Genomic DNA, 18,665 nt, shown 5'->3' with positions numbered 1-18,665 from the left:
TGATATGTCTAGTGCGATAGCCAGCAATATGTCACTGCAGCTCTCACTTAGAGAGAGAGAGAGAGGGAGGGAGAGGGAGGAGGGGCAGGAGCTGAGTGGGAGAATGTAACACAGGACTACTAAGAGTCTGTATTTATAGGCTGCATGAGAGTAGAGACTGAGTGAAAGGTGACGGTCAGGGACACTCGCGTGTGAGGCGCGTCCTGAAAAGATTCTCCAGTGTGTGTGTGTGTGTGTGTGTGTGTTTATTTGTGTGTATATATTCCTGCACCTCCAGAGAGGGAACACAATTCATCAATGAAATGTAAATATTTGTCAGTGATACGGCCGAGCCGTTCCCTCTGAGACGCGTCCCTCACGCCACACATTTGTGTCTTCTGGTTTATTAGGTGCCACGTTCAGAAAGGACAGCAGTGTTTATAGTCAGCACTCACACATCTAATTCTGCTGCTGACATCTGGAGCTGCCGGCCATTGCTGGCAACCACTATCACGCTATCATCTACCTTCAGAACTATTTTTGAGCAAAACCCTTCATTGTGAACTGTTTCCAGTGGAAAAATTGGTGCTACAGCAACAAACGAGACAAAAGACTCAAGTGTTCCTTGAAGGTGTGAACATCATGGATCACATCTGTGAACGTAAAGAATATTTGTGGGTGTTACTCACTATTGTTCTCACTTAAACTGACAGCTTTAAAAAAAACTGGTCAGCAGAATGTATCAAATATCTCTTTATTATTTTTAGTGAGTGTAATATTTTTAATGCATTCAAGCCAAAATACTCTGTAAATATATACAATATGAATAAATAATCAAAGAGACCATAGAAAACACATTGTATCCGTCTTCATCTGGTCATTTATTGCTTCTCTCTCTCCTCCCATCAACCTCCTCCTCTGCTTTTTACACAATTCAGCCTTAAGTTTCTTTCTCTCCCCTCAGCTGGAAATACTGATCATCATCCCCTCTGAACATTGATTCACAGACCCAACAATACACTGGACACTGAAGTTAGATCATAACACAGTTGGAAGAGGTACTGCTTCGTCTCTTTTTACAAATGGAAGGTATTTTTGTACAGTTGATGAAGATAATACAGTTGGCAGAAAACAATAGCAAAAGGTAATGTCACATGTTAATGGAGACTCTGCCAAGCTCTCTCTCTCTCTCTCTCTCACTCACACACACACACACACACACACACACACACACCCAGCAGACATGAAGTTCCATGGACATCGTTTCGGTCTCGGCTCACAAAATGGCATGACAGCTTGTGATACGTGAGGCATTTGAAGGTCTGACAGAAATGGAGGGAAGGGAAAATATCACAACTACACTGGAAACGTCGCACTCCCAGAGCCAGACAGGACAACACAAAGGCGAGGAGCAGAGAGCGAGGCGAGAGCCAGCGAGGTAGAGTCTGAAAGCAGAGGGACTACTATAATGACTGCATGGTTGTGGTGTGTGTCTCAGTTCTTTTCCCGTCTAATCTTTGGTCCGTTTAAAGAAATTTAGGGTTACTGATCTGCATTTGCTCTCAGCAGGGCAGTGTGGTGTGTGACTGTGAGCTGATATCAAAAGGGAGACCTTGGCTGTGTTCTAGGGGTCTCTGGTGGTTAGATGACACTTTCGAAGAGGTGTGTATTCTTGGTTCCTGCAGGCGGCAGCAGTTTGGCCTCGCTCTCTGGGGCAAGGTACTCCAGGTGGTGTCGGCCCCAAACCGGGGTGGTTAAGTGCTGCCACCGCTGCGTGGAGGGAGAAAGCGGGGGGGGGGGGGGGGGATGATATTAGAGAGCGATTCATTGCTCCATGGATGCTCCAGCACTCTGAGTAAACTAGTTAGAAAAGGAGGACAGAATCCAACGAGACACATTCCTGCATGGAATACACTCACAGAATGAACATGCACCCAAGCACACTGACCTCCCGCAGGGATCCGTTGCTGCGCAGTAGCTTGAAGAGAACAGTGAGAGGGATACAGAGCATGGAGGACAGGGCCAGTGCCCAGCCAAGCAATTCACCCCACAAGGGGTAAGTGTACACTGTGTTGTAGGTCAGGGGCTTGTAGTTCACCACGTGGAACAGGAACACTCCCTGTATGCACACATCGATGTCAGCACCTGGCAGGTACAGCAAGTGGGGGGGGGGGGGGGGGGGGCATACAGAGCAGCACTTACCACACAGACACAAGGTGTGATGTAAGACCAGCACCACTTCATGTAGGGCAGGGGCTGATAGCCAATCATACGGGCCACATCGTCCATGAAACGGTCCGCGCCTGAGGGGGGGTTACATCAAGATAATTTGATAATGTATTGAATCAGTGGTTGTTGGTGCAGCAGAGAAGAGACTGAATGCTGAGCTCGTGTCTCACCATAGACCCATGCAATCACAACACACTCCCAGAAGGCCTGCCACAGAAGCGTGATGCCACTGGCAGAGTAGTAGTCAAACAGCTGGAAGACATACATCCCTCCCTGGCACAAACACAGAGAGCAGTCAGCGTTCACAGCTCACCGCTAAGACTTGAGATGTGACCTATTTCTAGGCTTCCATTCATCCCCGCCGCTGGGTTCCTTTGTTTTATATATATATAAAATCCAGCGGATCCCATTCAGGTCACAACAATACTAGTAAATTTCATTTAAAACTGTAGACAATCCTCCCGTACCTCGGTGACCATGGACATGTCGATTAGGAAGCAGATGACACAGCAGATGGCCGCTACCACCTCTCGCCGCAGGGAGCCCAGGACGTATTTAGGGGGAAGCATGTCCATGATTCCTGTTATCAAACCCTCTACCCCTACAAACTGAAATGAAAAAGAAAAAGCAGTGAAGAGATAGAGAAAGAAGGAGGGCAGACATAGAGGGACACAAACCTCAGAGGTCGGAACACGCCTCTGATTTTGTGAACAAGAGCGTTCAGCATCCAGGTTTGAATTATTCACCAACATTCTGAATGTTTCAATGTGCATGAAGCATCAATGTGTTGATGGAATGACAGAGCAGGTTAGCTAGAGACAGAGCAGGTTAGCTACAGACAGTAGATTAGCTAGAGACAGAGCAGGTTAACTAGAGACAGAGCAGGTTAGCTAGAGACAGAGCAGGTTAGCTAGAGACAGTAGATTAGCTAGAGACAGAGCAGGTTAACTAGAGACAGAGCAGGTTAACTAGAGACAGAGCAGGTTAGCTAGAGACAGTAGGTTAGCTAGAGACAGAGCAGGTTAGCTAGAGACAGTAGATTAGCTAGAGACAGAGCAGGTTAACTAGAGACAGAGCAGGTTAGCTAGAGACAGAGCAGGTTAGCTAGAGACAGTAGGTTAGCTAGAGACAGAGCAGGTTAACTAGAGACAGAGCAGGTTAGCTAGAGACAGCAGGTTAGCTAGAGACAGTAGGTTAGCTAGAGACAGAGCAGGTTAGCTAGAGACAGAGCAGGTTAGCTAGAGACAGTAGGTTAGCTAGAGACAGAGCAGGTTAGCTAGAGACAGAGCAGGTTAGTTAGAGACAGAGCAGGTTAGTTAGAGACAGAGCAGGTTAGCTAGAGACAGAGCAGGTTAGCTAGAGACAGAGCAGGTTAGTTAGAGACAGCTGGTTAGCTAGAGACAGAGCTGGTTAGCTAGAGACAGCTGGTTAGCTAGAGACAGAGCAGGTTAACTAGAGACAGAGCAGGTTAGCTAGAGACAGAGCAGGTTAGTTAGAGACAGCTGGTTAGCTAGAGACAGCTGGTTAGCTAGAGACAGGGCAGGTTAGCTAGAGACAGGGCAGGTTAGCTAGAGACAGAGCAGGTTAGCTAGAGACAGAGCAGGTTAGTTAGAGACAGCTGGTTAGCTAGAGACAGCTGGTTAGCTAGAGACAGAGCAGGTTAGCTAGAGACAGCTGGTTAGCTAGAGACAGAGCAGGTTAACTAGAGACAGAGCAGGTTAGCTAGAGACAGTAGGTTAGCTAGAGACAGAGCAGGTTAGCTAGAGACAGTAGATTAGCTAGAGACAGAGCAGGTTAACTAGAGACAGAGCAGGTTAGCTAGAGACAGAGCAGGTTAACTAGAGACAGAGCAGGTTAGCTAGAGACAGTAGGTTAGCTAGAGACAGAGCAGGTTAGCTAGAGACAGCTGGTTAGCTAGAGACAGCTGGTTAGCTAGAGACAGAGCAGGTTAGCTAGAGACAGCTGGTTAGCTAGAGACAGAGCAGGTTAGCTAGAGACAGAGCAGGTTAGCTAGAGACAGCTGGTTAGCTAGAGACAGCTGGTTAGCTAGAGACAGAGCAGGTTAGCTAGAGACAGGGCAGGTTAGCTAGAGACAGTAGGTTAGCTAGAGACAGAGCAGGTTAGCTAGAGACAGCTGGTTAGCTAGAGACAGAGCAGGTTAGCTAGAGACAGTAGGTTAGCTAGAGACAGAGCAGGTTAGCTAGAGACAGTAGGTTAGCTAGAGACAGAGCAGGTTAGCTAGAGACAGAGCAGGTTAGCTAGAGACACTAGGTTACCTAGAGACAGAGCAGGTTAGCTAGAGACAGTAGGTTAGCTAGAGACAGAGCAGGTTAGTTAGAGACAGAGCAGGTTAGCTAGAGACAGAGCAGGTTAGCTAGAGACAGCTGGTTAGCTAGAGACAGAGCAGGTTAGCTAGAGACAGCTGGTTAGCTAGAGACAGTAGGTTAGCTAGAGACAGTAGGTTAGCTAGAGACAGAGCAGGTTAGGTAGAGACAGAGCAGGTTAGCTAGAGACAGAGCAGGTTAGCTAGGGACAGCTGGTTAGGTAGAGACAGAGCAGGTTAGCTAGAGACAGCTGGTTAGGTAGAGACAGAGCAGGTTAGCTAGAGACAGCTGGTTAGGTAGAGACATTCCTGATAAAATGATCAAACATAGAGTCATCAGTGCTAAGATGTGTTGTGTCTCATCAGCTTCACCCTCCATATCTACACAGCTCCTCCTCCATGGAGCCGCCATGTTGCATCTACAGGAGCCCACAACGGACAAACCAACACCTCTGGGTTTTTTTTTTGCTAAATGCCTTTGCACAGCAACTCTGTGTTGACATCAGCTGATTGGTGAAGCTGGTCACCATGGTGACAGAGGGATTAGAGCTGGGTCGCTGGGGGGAGAAGAACATCAAACTGTATCTAAACCAAACTGGAGTCAGAAAACAAGCTTTCCATTGGTTGGTTGGTCTAAATTCATGTGTAGCTCAAATCTGCATCATGATGAAGTTATTTCAGCATTAGTTTGACTGTTTTAATGCTGTACAACATCAAGTTTGAGAACTCAGATTTAATCACTGGCGTGTTCAGCATGCAACAGCCTGCAAGCTGCTGGAGGCTTTCTGAAGGGAGGGGCATGGAAGACGCTACTGACGATCTATCCTGAGGGACAGACACTGAGACCAGTGAACAGCTCCTGTGTTTTTCAAATCTTAATTTGGTGTTTTCTTGTTGTGTTACAGCTCCTGCACTTTTTTTATTTTTTTTATTTTTTTTTACTGAAAACGCTGTTGTTAATCTACACTGTCACTTCCTCAAAGTGTTCCAGGAGATGTGCTGCTGACCTCCTGGCCAGGTCACTCTCTCACAAGGTGAAGGGGCAGTAATCTCCAGCTTCCCCAGTAGACCTCACACTGGTGCTCAGGTTGTAACGTTAGATTCAGAGTCGGATGTTGATCCAGCGCCACTAATGCTCAGCCAATCTAGGCAAGTGTATTTGTACAGCACGAGTGCACAGTGTAAAGATACACAAGAAACACATGACATGTGGGGGGCACTGAAGCTGAAGGCTGCTTCTCCATGTCAGTCAGTAGGGACTCCTGCACCCCCCCGAGAGGCCGTACTGGGTCAGCAGCCATTCTTTGAGAAACTGATAAACGGACGTGACTGACTGGGATTTGCGGCTCACATTCAGACAAACCTCCCCGTTCGCCCTTTACGAGAATGTTTCAATGCATCCTCACCAGCTTCATGTCCCAGCCTCCAGAATCCCTCCAAAGGATAACAGCTGCGCAGCTATTTTCACATAATTTATTCAAAGTGGCAGCAATGTGGCCATGGCAGGAAAAAGTGGAAGATGGATGAAGACGAAATGAGGGAAACAATGGAAAGTGAGAGTAAATGAATGGATTGGAGAGTGGACAGACACTCTCTGTGTGAATCAGACAGAAGCTCATTGACAAATCCCTGGGCTGGACAACAATGCACGTAGGCATCGGCTCAAACAGACACACAACAACCAGGCTGCTAAGTAATGCAACGCTAAAATTGGACATGATGTCTTGAGTGTGTCACATTTGTGTGACAGGAAATGAAGATGAAGGGAAGCGGAGCCACAACTTCGCTGACAGCAAAACATCGAAGCAGTGGCACCGTAGCTTGGACCACAGGCCCAGAAGAGAAACTCACATTCGTTCCAACACAGACACAAACAAACGCCAGGCAGTCTTACCTGGCTGTCCAGGCCCAAAATGAGCAGCATGAAGAAGAAAAGTGCTGCCCAGAGCGGTGCCAGAGGCATCAGAGTCACAGCCTTGGGGTAGGCTATGAAGGCCAGGCCCGGTCCTGCACATGGAAACAGGTTCAGAACCACATGGCATCTGTGTACTGTACATAAGATCAGCAGCTCACTGCACTGTGTTTCGGGCAGGAACTTGTAGCAGTATCCTTACCACTCTCAGCTACCTTACTGATGTCCACACCTTGTTCTGCAGCCATGAAGCCCAGCACAGAGAAAACTACAAAGCCTGCAAAGAAACTGGTTCCACTGTTAATGAGGGCCAGAACGAACGCATCCCTACAGAGGAACAGAGAGACAGACGACAAACACAACATGAGCACACTCAGGACTCTCACACACCTTGAGGCTACCAGCATCACTGTCACACCAACTACAGATGAAGGACTCAACATGTGGCTATCCTGACAGCGTCACCTGGCAACAGCAACAGAACCCATCAGCGCTCTCTGATGCCCAACAACCGCACTGTGTGAGGCCTGAGAGGAACACCAGTGGATTCAGATCAACAAGTGAGTCGATGCTCAGATCAAGATCACAACAATGATCAGCAACTGCTGACGATTCGGCAAGAGAACCAAAAAAGAACCAAGACAAAGGAACTGTGGTGCAAGCATGCAGCACTAATGTCTGTCAGAGGTCGAACTGCTGGGTTCCTCAGAGGGCCAGAACTCTCAGTAATGGTGGGCTGTTCATCACCTTCAACATCTGCTGTGACACTTTGCTCTGTGCGTGAACAGACCTGGACGAGTTCACGACTGGAACTCCATCTCCTTATTTTACTGAGTACAAGATTTGAACCAGTCCTTCTACTATAAATCAGTGTACTTTGGCTCGCCTCTGCTTGGGCGTGTTGACTGTGATATTCATCATGTCACACAGTAACTAAATTCCTCTTTTAAGAGTGACTGAACAATCCAAATACTGAGTCCTGAGTACTACTTGTACGACACATTTTTATCCAAGAATACACATCTCAGCAGATACTCCCTGGCTCGTCTCGTTGGGTATGAGAGGCAGAGCTCAGCTGACATACCTCAGACTCTCAACTCTTCTGTCAACTTCCAATTAAGGTCAAGGCAGCGAGATGGCAGGATATCCCTCATCTTCCTCTTAATATGGGCATTCCAAACATGCATGCAGCCATCGCTGAGATCGACTAAATGATCTACTAAACTGCCTCGTGAGAGTCTGCACGTTTACGTGTCTGGTTCTGGCTGCTGGTGAGCTCATCTGCAGCGACAAACACAATCAACGAAACCAACGGAAGCTCAGTTGCACCGGTTTATGTCTACAAGCTTCCTCCACCACCACGGAACGTGTTCTTCAAAATAAAATGCTGTTTGTTCTTGGGCGTAAGGACACAGTCAAAACTCATTCGCATGGACCACCACGTGTTCTCTGTTAGTGTTGCAGTCTTGAATCACAATTCTTGTAACACTGATGACCACAACAACATGGCATCAGCACAAATACATCCAAACAGAATCGTGCTTTGTTGGAATCACGATGCTCCTGGAATATCTAAGGTTACCAGCCAGATGTTCTCGTTTCAGGAGCAGGAGACTCCTCTGACACACTGAGGTTGTGTCCTTGCTGTCAAAGGATCTGAAGCCCGATTCTCGTTAAGGACGGGCGGCTCGATGCTGCTGATAGATCCACACTCGCTACTTGGACGGTATCGATAATGTTACCTTACTACCGTGATATCTCGCCGTGTTGCATGGCACCACAACTTTTACGTCCACTGAGCCTTAATGTGAGATTAAGGGGGGCTTGAGGCGATACTTTTATAATTCACTCGTGTCAAAACAAACATACGTAGCGGACCTGTGTCACATGACAGTTCCTTAATGTAGGTTGTATGTTCAGCTCGCTTTGTCATGGCCTGGATTAAGAAAGCTTTTGGAAGTCTGCAAACATGCACTTGTAGAAGAATTTTACGTATTTATTTCGTTCATTTTTCTGTTACGATTGTTTTTTTATTATTGTGGAATCAAAGCATTTCTGAAAAATATTGGTCTGTATTTTACACTTTTATTTACTTGATAATGGCCAGTATGGGTCATGTAATGATGTTGGTGTTCTTGTTCATTCAAACTCACTGGTAACAGTTGTTATGGAAGCGGTTGTAGCTGCCCAGAGCAGTTAGGGCGCCCAGTCCGATGGCATAGGAGAAGAAAATCTGGGTGCCGGCATCAATCCACACCTACCACAAAAAGAATCGCCTCAGAAACAACTGACCGTTGTTCAAACCTTAGAATTCAATGTACAAATCTCTCATATTCAAAGACAAATGCACACAGCTTATGATGTCATACCTGTGCCTCTCCAAGTTTGGACCAGTCTGGTTTCAGGTAGTACACAATCCCATCCAGAGCTCCAGGTAAAGTGACACCGTGGGCCAGAAGGACGACCAGAACCAGGTAGGGGAACAGAGCTGTGAAGTACACAACCTACAGAGAGATGGAAATACAGTAGAGATACAGTAGACACAGTAGAAACAGGGTGTAGGGTATATTAGGGGTGGACAGGTGAGGTTCAAGTCATGTGAGGTAAAACTCACATAATTCAATGGCAAGTCCTCACATGACATGAAGAACATCCAAAGATCGCGGACTGATCAGTGCGTATCAATGTGGTCCATCAGATGCGGTTCACGTTTCTAGCACTTCCATTTAGCAACGACCTGCTTTGCAAGTATTCAAGTCTTAAGTGGAAGCCCGTTAGGTCCACCCTGTAGTGGATGCGGGATGGGCCCTGTCATGTCTCCAGTGTTGGGACAAACGCGTTACTGCGTTATTAGTTACTGCGTTATTAGTTACTGCGTTATTAGTTACTGCGTTATTAGTTACTGCGTTATTAGTTATTGCGTTATTAGTTACTGCGTTATTAGTTACTGCCAAAAAAGTAACTTTGGCAGTAACTAATAATCAAACGCATTATTTTTAAAATTCAATAACTCAGTTATAGTGAGTAAACGATCCGTTTATTAGTTTATTTTACTGTGTCGGCTGAGCCACTTGTGTTTACTTCCTCTGTGTGTGTGGGGGGAGCTGCGCTGTGGGGGCGTGTTTGCTTATAACAGCAAGAATGTGCAAGACATCATGGCCGAACCTCGGGCGAGTTTCTCCACGTGGACGTGCGCTCACTACTTCTCCTTCATTGAGCAGAAGGAGAAACATGTTTATGTTGAATGCAACTCGTGTCTCGGCACTAAGAGCCTCTCTGGGGCCGCAACAGCAGCTCTCATCTATGAACGCATCCAGGCATCATGTTGCTGAAGCTAGCGGGTCAGGGACCGGGTCAGGGACCGGGTCAGGGACCGGGTCAGGGACCGGCACAGGTGTCACCTCACCCCGTGCACCTGAGTTGTTCTTTTCAGCGAGGGAGTGCTACTGCTAGCCAGGCTAAAGTCAATCAATAATCAATCACTTTGAAACTTCTTAGTGTTTGTATGAATGTAGAACACATCGCTGAGCAGAGTTCAGTTCAGTGATGAAAATGCATGTCAAGCAGGACAGAGCTCACAGTGTTGACAGTTCTGACCTTTCTTTTTGTAACTAAATAGTTACTTTTCATAGTAATGCTTTACTTTTTGGTTTTAACAACTGAGTTGCTTTTGAATTGCAGTAACTAGTAACTGTAACTAATTACTGTTTTGCAGTAACTAGCACAACACTGCATGTTACGTTGAAGAAAAAGTCGCCTGTAAATGGAAAGCCAGAGAATTTGTAAACCTCCTGTGATCGCAGGGGTTTTTGGCAGACATTTTAAAAGTCGTCTTTGTCATGTTACACTGAGAACGCTGCCCCCTGCTCCCCAGTAGAAGTCCCAGCTAAATTAGTAAAGCAGTGACAAAGCACATATTTGCCTTGATCTGGGGTGAACATGGGCAGAAAAGCCCCTTTCCAACTTTCCAACATCTACATGGTGGAAAGTTACTAATCGGCTTACAGCTCCGGCTGCCTCAATCTCCTTCGCTCTGTTTCTCTCGCTCTTTGAGCTCTGGCTGCTCTGGAGATGCCAGCATGCAAACACACACATCTCCAAATACTGAGAAAGAAGGATGCAATCATGATGTGGCTGCACCAGAAAACACTGCAACTCAGTGGAAGTCACAGTGAAGAGTAGTACTAATACTGTGGATTCTACCACAGAGAGAACCAGGGGTCAGAGGCAGCTTACACATGAGCGAAAACTGCAACTGCAACCACACAGCTAGCAGAAGAATACATGCGTGTACTGATATTTGGCTTCATGTGTGTGTCCGCCCAGACCAGGGGTGTCAAACTGGTCCAGTCCAGCGCCGTGTGGCTGCAGGTTTTCATTCCAACCCAGCAAAAGCAACACCTGAATCTACTTAAATCAATCAAGCTGTGTCCTCACAGCTCATTGGTTGGATCAGGTGTTGCTTTTGCTGGGTTGGAATGAAAACCTGCAGCCACACGGCGCTGGACTGGACCAGTTTGACACCCCTGGTCTAGACCCTGATCCTCTCACATACCAAAGCTGATTCCAGGGTCAGAGGGCAAAATGCTGCAATTATTTCAACCTTTGCATGAAGCCATGAACAGTTCCCTCTGCGAACCCTGACAGGGGCAGGCAACATTCATGTACAGCGTCGTGGTGAAGACGTTAATATTCATCTGCTCTCCACAAACCCGCAGGACGGCATCTGATTCAACATTCATGAACTGGGGGAAGAAAACATCTTGTACCTTGCCGGTGGATTTGACTCCCTTCCACATGCAGAAGTAAACAATGACCCAGGTGGCTATGAGACACAGGACCATCTCCCAGCTGATGTCGCCGGGCTCGTGCAGCCCACCAGACAGACGCAGCACTTTACGCCTGCGGCCAAGAATGCACAAGTAAAACAGCAGAGAACAAAAACAAGTAGTTGGCAAACACACTTAAGCAGTAAAAGAAAGTAAATATGTGGATAACTTCAACAATCCAGGGAACTCTGAACAGTTCTCGCTCGTCTGACTTATGGCCCGCCTCCAATCGCACTTTATGACATTCAACAAGGTAGTTTTTGCGTCATCTTGATGACAGACAGCCACTGTGTCAATAAGGAGCCATTTTCACTGTATTTAAAAGATGGGCTCCAGAATTAAACGAGTTCTTCTTCTGTAAATTGTTCGCTGAAGCTCGGCCTTGTAGCTGGAGCGTAATCTCGCCAACGGACGGATGAACACACCCACAGATGTGGATGAAAACATCCTGGGCAGAGGAGTCAAAATAGACTTTGTTAATGCCATAAAGTGGAAAATTAAATAATATTATATAATAATTAAGATTAAAAATTAAACACAGAAGCTTAACTGGAAATAATCCAGACCCAGAGACACACCCACAGCAGCAGGTGAGGTGCAAATGTGAGCAGATCATACAGTTGGGATCATAAAACACAATTTTTACAACCAAGTGACGCCCTGCTCAATTCCTCCAAGACAATTTCCTGATAAGGGACGACATACTCCCAGAACTCGATGACGGGGGAGCGCAGGCTTTCAGTCTCTGTGCAGCTGTTGTTGAGGAGAAGTTGGACAGCAGACAGGTTTAGCGGGGGCGTGGAGGAGTGGAGGTTGGAGGGGGTAACAGCAGATGATGGCTGAGCCGGCTGGGCAGCGCTGCGGTTGTGGCAGGTGCGGCGGAAGTCCTGTGTACAGTTCAGGGTGTTCCAGGGGTGTCCACAGGTGGCCCAAGGAAGCGGGTTGGTGAAGGAGTGGACAAGAAAGTAGAGGCCCCACACCAGAATCATGATGTAGTAGGTGTTACAGAAGAAGACTATGACCATGGAGGCCAAGCCCAGACCTGAGAGAGGGGGGGGCAGAGAGAGAGAGAGAGAGCGAGAGAAAGAGAGAGAGACAGAGACATCCACTGAAACGGATTCTGGTACCAGAGTTTTTGGTCTCGAACATCACGGAGGTTATAAGGTTGTTGTCCCGGTGTTCAAGGTTATCAGAGGCTGTAGTGAAGCACACAGCACTTCTTCAAAGAGCTACAAATATGCAGAAAAACATTCGACTGCAATGGATTCTAATTTTGAAGGAGAATTTAACTTGAGCAGGACGCGTGGATCAGCGATGAGTCTCATAACACGGTGCCACGGGTTCTTGGTCAAGTGCACACTACGGAGTGGAATCTGGATCAGTACCATCATTGTGAATTCCCATCTGTGAATAAGACCAGTGTCAGGCCTGGACTCCAGGATTCCATCTGTTCTCGGACAGTCTGAGGTACCTTTGAAGAGGGGGGCGATGTTCCAGGCAGAGACCCCTCCCTGCTTCATGAACTGTCCCAGTGCAATCTCCAGGAAGAAGACCGGGATGCCCCCGATGAACACGATCAGCATGTAGGGGATGAGGAACACCCCTGCAACGGGAGACAAAGACGCGTCACACACGCGTCACGTGGTCCAGGAAAGGCAGGTGGAAACATTAATAGGGACAATCTCACTTTATCAAATACGTGTCACATCATATTTGTTCCAATGAATTCAGATTCATCTGTTCCTGGTTATCACACCTCATCACATGACACTCAACATTCTTTATGAACCCTGGAAACGAAGGCAACAGCCAGCAGGGTCAGTGGCTGCAGTCCTGGTGTGGACTTGTTTATAGACCCTAAGTCCTTTAGAGGCACGGCCACTGGTGGTGCTGGTCCATGTCCCCTATCCCACATGTCACTGGGGGACAACAGCTCATAGGAAAGTCATTTTCAAGTATTTTTGGGATAAAGAAACTGTCGTTTCAATGCCTTGATAACTCCATAAATCCAGTTTAAGTTTATATAAAATAAATAAAATAAATAAATTAATAATTAAATAAAAAGTTTAAGGAAGTGGAATGTTTATGAAACTCTAGCAAGTTTCTGCATAATTCTCCAACAGTCTGGCAGAGAAATATTGAATAAAGGGTTTGACTTTGTGATCTAGAACACAAATTCATAGAACTCATCACTACGATGAACCCTTATTTACACCATGTCATAACTAGTATTATTCAGGGATCAGGGATCAGAACCAGCCTCATTAGAACACTGATGTTCCTCTCCAAACACCCTCAGAACCAAACACCTGGCTTTAAAGCTCTGTGGGATCACCTGGTTATCAGCAAGTATTCACCCTTCAGCTTCTAGTCCATGGACAGCCAGTAACAGAGGGAGTGAGGACAGAGAGACGCTGGGTGGCAGCCAGGGCCGAGCACAGACCAGGACAAAGATAAGGGCTGAACTGGAAGTCTCTGTGGGAGATAAACCTTATCGTCTCCCATCCACACATCTTCTGAGCGTCTTGGCAAAAAAACGAGGCAGACGGATGACTTTCAAAAGAAGATGGTAAGAAACAATGGACTCCCGCAGGAGTTACTGGTCCTGACACAGACATGGAGGACTGGTTTCATTCTGATAGGCAGCAGCGTCCTCTTCACCATCTCCTCAGACTCTTGGCCTGTAAATGAGCATGAACACGCAGCAGAACCAGAGAGGACGTCTAGTTCTCAGTGATGTGGTTTGAACAGCACTGTAACGAGGTGATGCCACTACAGTGCACCGAAGAGAAAAGAGTCACATGACCAGCTGTGACGCACATCAGAGGCAGGCTACGGGAAGGAGGGAAAGATGGACAGATCAGAGGAGGGAGGCAGAGAAAGTGGGACAGCAGAGGAGGTTCAGCAAAAACAAAAATGATACACCGAGGCATCGACGCGGTCGGCTCTGCAACAGCATTATTGATTGACACTTCACCTCATTCAGACTATCACTCTTTATGTCATCCGCTGAGAGCACAGGGCTGCAGCCTTATAAGGAAACATTCACGAGAGGAACAGAGAGAGGGGTGGGAGGGCGAGAGAGAGACAGCAAGAGAGGGAGACGTGAAAGGAATGAATGGACGAAATGCTCTTGCTTACATTCGCTAGCAGACTGGCTGAGGAACTGCTGCTTCAACAGGCTTCAGAAAATCCTCTCCCATCATAGCTGGACCAGACACATCAGAACCAGCAGTGGATCAAACACACCACACTGACAGTCTTTGGCTCAAGTGCGACCTTGTTTCAGGAGGAAAAGTGTCTGAGTCAGAGTCCCAGCTCTTATCTGATACTGTTGTTGTGTTTCAAGGTGTACCCGGCCAGGGCTGGTCAAGGACACGCCATGAGTGTGTAGCGAATGTAGCGAAGGAGGAGACGAGAGCACACAGTCACAGCTCAGGTCATTGTGTGACATATCCATATGCCTCCTTATCGGGAGAGTGGGAGAGAGCACCTTTGTATGCTACATGAGCGCTGGGCAGGAGCGGGGGGGGGGGGGGGGGCTGTGTGAGGCCGGCCATTGTTATACGATACCAGAAGGTGGGTATCAGACCCACAGGTCACAAGACACACACACACACGAGGGAGACGGGGGCTGTACCAAGAGACACACACAGCATTCAGGTTAATTCCAGCAAACCCTCATAAGAAAACAGAGAAACGGTGGTGCAGGGGGGAGGGGAAGGAGGACAAAGAAGGAGGAGGACAAAGAAGGAGACGTCAGAGGTCACAACCAGGACAGGTTACTACGAGCAGGGTTGCAGAGGAAATGTACGGAGGCAGGAAAACTGTAGGACGACTTGTGCCTCTCCTCGTCAAAGGGCACCTACATGCATGGGGGGGCACAACATCTCAGCTGCGGCCTCGCAGCCACGCAGCCCTGCAGCCCTGCAGCCACGCAGCCCTGCAGCCACGCAGCCCTGCAGCCACGCAGCCCTGCGCCTTCTCTCACTTTCATTTACAACTCCCTCTCTCTGAGGGAGCCACACAAGAAAATACAAGCCTCTTCAATTCCAGTGTAAAGTAGCGAGCTGAAAACTTGAGAGCAGCTCAGCATTCAACAGTCACAGCCACGACTGGAGGACGATGTTCAGCCCTCGCCGGCCCCCTGGGCTGCGGGTCCCGGACCCCGCAGGTGTCTCCGGTCCCTCGACACGCACAACTATTATCACAACTTCCAGCATGTAAAAGTCCACCGCTGAAGTAGCTGATGAGATGCTGACACGCCGCGCTCCATCAGCCTGGACCGAACAGATGCAGTAAAATCTGTCACAGTACTTCATAGCTGCTCCCCAGTACTCGCTAACAGGAGCCCTCAGCTCTCCAAGGTGTTTTCCCTCCTGCATCACTTCTTAGTGACCAGTACAGCTAAACTGTTGTCTGCTCACTAACTGTGCAGGTCGCCTGGTGAAATCCAGGTTTTCTTAATCCAGGTTTATGATCAGTCATCCACTAACATTTTAATTGAAGATCAAACCAACCAAGGAGAACCATGCAAGTCCGGCGCCAGGGTGAAGGAGCGAGAGGAGTGCGTCCCTTGGCCTGCAGCTGGTCACCGGTTGGTGCAGAGTTTGGTTGATCTAAATCCATGAACACCACCGTTGGTGGATTACTGAGCAAGAGGACGGGGACTGAACCTCCTAGTTTAGCACTTGTAAATACACTTCAAGCTAAATATGCGTGGCTGGCTGTTTCTGCATTCTGGAGACACAAAGAAGTGATGCAGTGGCAAATATAAGTACTTGTGAGTACTTGAGGGACAAATACAGTTCTGGGGTGAAGTATCTCTGTAACCCTCAACTACGGGAGCTCACCTCCTCCATTCTTGTAGCAAAGGTACGGGAAGCGCCATACGTTGCCCAAACCAACAGCAAAACCCACGCAGGACATGATGAAGTCCATCTGTCTGGTCCAGGTTTCTCGCTCCAAGGCTGGTACCGCCACAGCCCCGTTTCCAGTCCCAGCTGTCGCTCCATCCTGTGTCTGCGGCAGGCCGACACCTCCGCCCTCCCCGCACCCAGGCCCCGCACCAGGAGCAGGCACCAGGGGGTGAGCCGATCCTCCTCCCTCCTCCTCAGACAGGGTCCCTGCCTCCAGCTGGGGAAGACTGATGTCACCTGTGGGAGACGAGAGGGAGCAGAGGAGTGTGAGGAGCTCCAGGACGGAAAGGATGGAGACAAGGACAGCAGCAAATCCCGGGAACACAAGTCCACTCGCGCTCTTCTCATCAGACATGTTTACTCAAATGGAAGACACTCAATCTGACATCACACATCGGCACTGGATGGATGGACCACAGTCTCCCGGGGAACATTTGGACTGAGTGGAGGAGACGCAGGGAGAGCCAGAGTCCAGCTCAGGCACTGAAGCGTCACCACAGGGACCTCGACTGAGAGACTGAGACGCAGCAGGGCTATAATCACCCTCACCGCCGAACAGGCTTTAATTAACCGCCTCACGCCATTAGCACTGGAACTAAAACCATGACCCCCCCCCCCCCCCCCATCCTCTCAGCGGGTCAGACGAGAGTGCTGCAGGAGCGCTCCCGTCCGTCAACCATGTTCTCTCCTTCAAACAGGCCACTGCAAAAATGCGCGTATAAATACGTACGGCGTGTGACGTCATGAGGGCCGTTCCACGATATCCGCGCCAGCTGCTCTCCGCTGGGTGCAAAGCGAGGCAGCTGAATCCAGATCAGAGCAGTTTGAGGGGGGGAGTGAGCAGAGGAGGGAGGAAGGTGGGGAAGGTGAGAGGAGACGTGAGCTTTGCGATGATGAGGGTCACGTCAGGAGTGAGGGAGGGATTTAAGGTACAGCAGCTGAGAGGTGCTGAGTACCTGCTGCTCTCAGGTGGGAACTGGACGCGCCTCCAGCTGAGACAGCCCTGACCTGCAGGAGCCCGCTGGTCACCTGAGTCCACCTGAGGCAGCTGTCATCCAGACGCGTCATACACGTACAGGGAGAGCAGGAAGCTGGCACCCACCAGCTCCCAGAACAACGTACCGTACCTGCACCTCAGCCTGCAAGTCTTTAAAAGCCCCTAAAAGTCTCTTCCGGGGGTGGGGGTGGGGGGTTCAAGGGGGGGCCGATCTGGTGCCCATGACCACCAGCCCCCCCAGGGAGCCCTCTGTTCTCCAGGGGAGCTGCTGCATCGCTGCACTCGGTCGAATCTCAGGGGCAATGATGATGAGAGAGGTCCGGGGAGGCTGCCGACGCGCGCGCCGCCTGGGCAGGTGAGGATGCCTCCATCACCAGCATGCGGCGGCTGCTCCTGCCGGTCTCCCCCGACACACACCGACACACCAACGTGAAGCAGCGGACGCGTCTCACTCACCTTGACCGGTCTCCTCCAGCTCGGGCGACATGCTGCCGGCGACCCGCACAGAAATATGAGTTTCTGGGCTCTAAGAAGCTCCGCCGCGGCGGGTCGAGACGTCCGCGGGCGCCGAGCTAACGCGGCGCAGGCGGCTCGGAGCGGCGGAGGTGCAGCCGACACAGCCCCGCTGCTCCGGTTTGATATTCTGAGTTTGTTATGTCGCCTTTCTGAAATAAAAATATCGCAGTTTTAGGGTAGATCTCACGGTGGAAGCCCTCAGCTCAGCCGAGAGGGCGAATGTTCACGAAGCGCCGCGGTCAGTTCAGCCGTTGACTCGGAGACTCAGAAGCAGTCGACGAAGCACTTGAAGGTCAGCCTGAAGAATCTCATGGAGGACAGCGGGAGGAAGAAGGAGCTGCGCTGGAGCTGAGATCCGCTGCCTCCCGGCCGAGTCAGGAGCCCGGCAGCCTCAGCGCGATACCGCGGAACGACGGACAGACGCAGGACGGGATCGCTCGGGTCGGTCGGTCCGGACGCTCCCTGCCGCCTCCTCCCGCCGCCGTGTGACGTGATTGGCTAAGGGACCCGGCGGTGCGCGCAGCATCAGCAGCAGTGGCGGCTGGAGGAGGGAGCGCAGTCGCGGGGAGGCTTTAACATCCCGCACTCGTCCTTGACCCGCCAGCCGATCTCATCGCCGTCACGTCCTCATTCACGCAGCTCCCGCGGCCGGAGGACGCGAACCGCAGAATTATTCGATTCCACTCGGGTTTCACAAAGTCCCACTTGGAAGCAAACCGGAGGTGACGGCCAGCTGCAGGCCTGTTCCAGCTGCTGCAGCGGGACGTGGAGACGAGGGCGTCTGGCAGCCGCGGCACGTCAGCAGCCCGAAGACGTCCGCCAGGATCCTGATCAAATATGAATGTCTCCGGTTCCCGCTTCCCTCGCGACGAGGAAACAAAACAATGTAGCAAATGTGAAACATCATAAAAACGTGTTTGTGACACAGACGACGCTGCCACTGATCAGGGACCAGCCGTCA

The 18,665-nt window shown here is 49.5% G+C and overlaps 1 protein-coding gene across 3 annotated transcripts; it reads right to left on the bottom strand.

The window, feature by feature from the left end:
* Positions 1 to 714: 714 nt before the first annotated feature.
* LOC147256728 (sodium- and chloride-dependent creatine transporter 1) lies at positions 715 to 18,654 on the bottom strand. Of its 3 annotated transcripts, XM_086214959.1 has the most exons (14): positions 17,645 to 18,654; positions 16,126 to 16,428; positions 12,744 to 12,875; positions 11,978 to 12,314; positions 11,213 to 11,345; positions 8,813 to 8,947; positions 8,597 to 8,700; positions 6,646 to 6,770; positions 6,426 to 6,538; positions 2,676 to 2,816; positions 2,379 to 2,481; positions 2,182 to 2,282; positions 1,928 to 2,098; positions 715 to 1,749 (listed from the first exon to the last, which is right to left on the bottom strand). In XM_086214959.1, the coding sequence occupies exons 1-14, from the start codon at positions 17,673 to 17,675 to the stop codon at positions 1,621 to 1,623; spliced, it is 2,058 nt and encodes a 685-aa protein (XP_086071085.1). In that variant the 5' UTR covers positions 17,676 to 18,654; the 3' UTR covers positions 715 to 1,620. The 3 variants fall into 3 exon arrangements, with proteins under 3 accessions (XP_086071085.1, XP_086071084.1, XP_086071086.1); XM_086214958.1 differs by lacking the exon at positions 17,645 to 18,654 and having other exon boundaries at positions 716 to 1,749; positions 16,126 to 16,774; XM_086214960.1 differs by lacking the exons at positions 16,126 to 16,428; positions 17,645 to 18,654 and adding an exon at positions 14,414 to 14,570 and having other exon boundaries at positions 716 to 1,749.
* Between the last annotated feature and the right edge of the window lie 11 nt (positions 18,655 to 18,665).

This window comes from Aulostomus chinensis, chromosome 9 (genome assembly GCF_037954235.1).
Source record: "Aulostomus chinensis isolate RoL2024-O1b breed Wild chromosome 9, RoL_Achi_v1.0, whole genome shotgun sequence".
NCBI classification, from domain to species: domain Eukaryota; kingdom Metazoa; phylum Chordata; class Actinopteri; order Syngnathiformes; family Aulostomidae; genus Aulostomus; species Aulostomus chinensis.
Note: the sequence above shows the minus strand (reverse complement) of the source record. Positions and strands in the feature narration are given on the sequence as shown.

What these genes read in the sequence shown, in the direction of transcription:
- LOC147256728 (XM_086214958.1), bottom strand. Translation starts at nt 16,546, where the DNA reads ATGTCTGATGAGAAGAGCGCGAGTGGACTTGTGTTCCCGGGATTTGCT. An exon ending in TTGCTACAAGAATGGAGGAG is followed by an intron (nt 12,876 to 16,125) that starts GTGAGCTCCCGT and finishes CTCCCGTTGCAG; the next exon opens with GGGTGTTCCTCATCCCCTAC. An exon ending in GCAACGGATCCCTGCGGGAG is followed by an intron (nt 1,750 to 1,927) that starts GTCAGTGTGCTT and finishes CCCTCCACGCAG; the next exon opens with CGGTGGCAGCACTTAACCAC.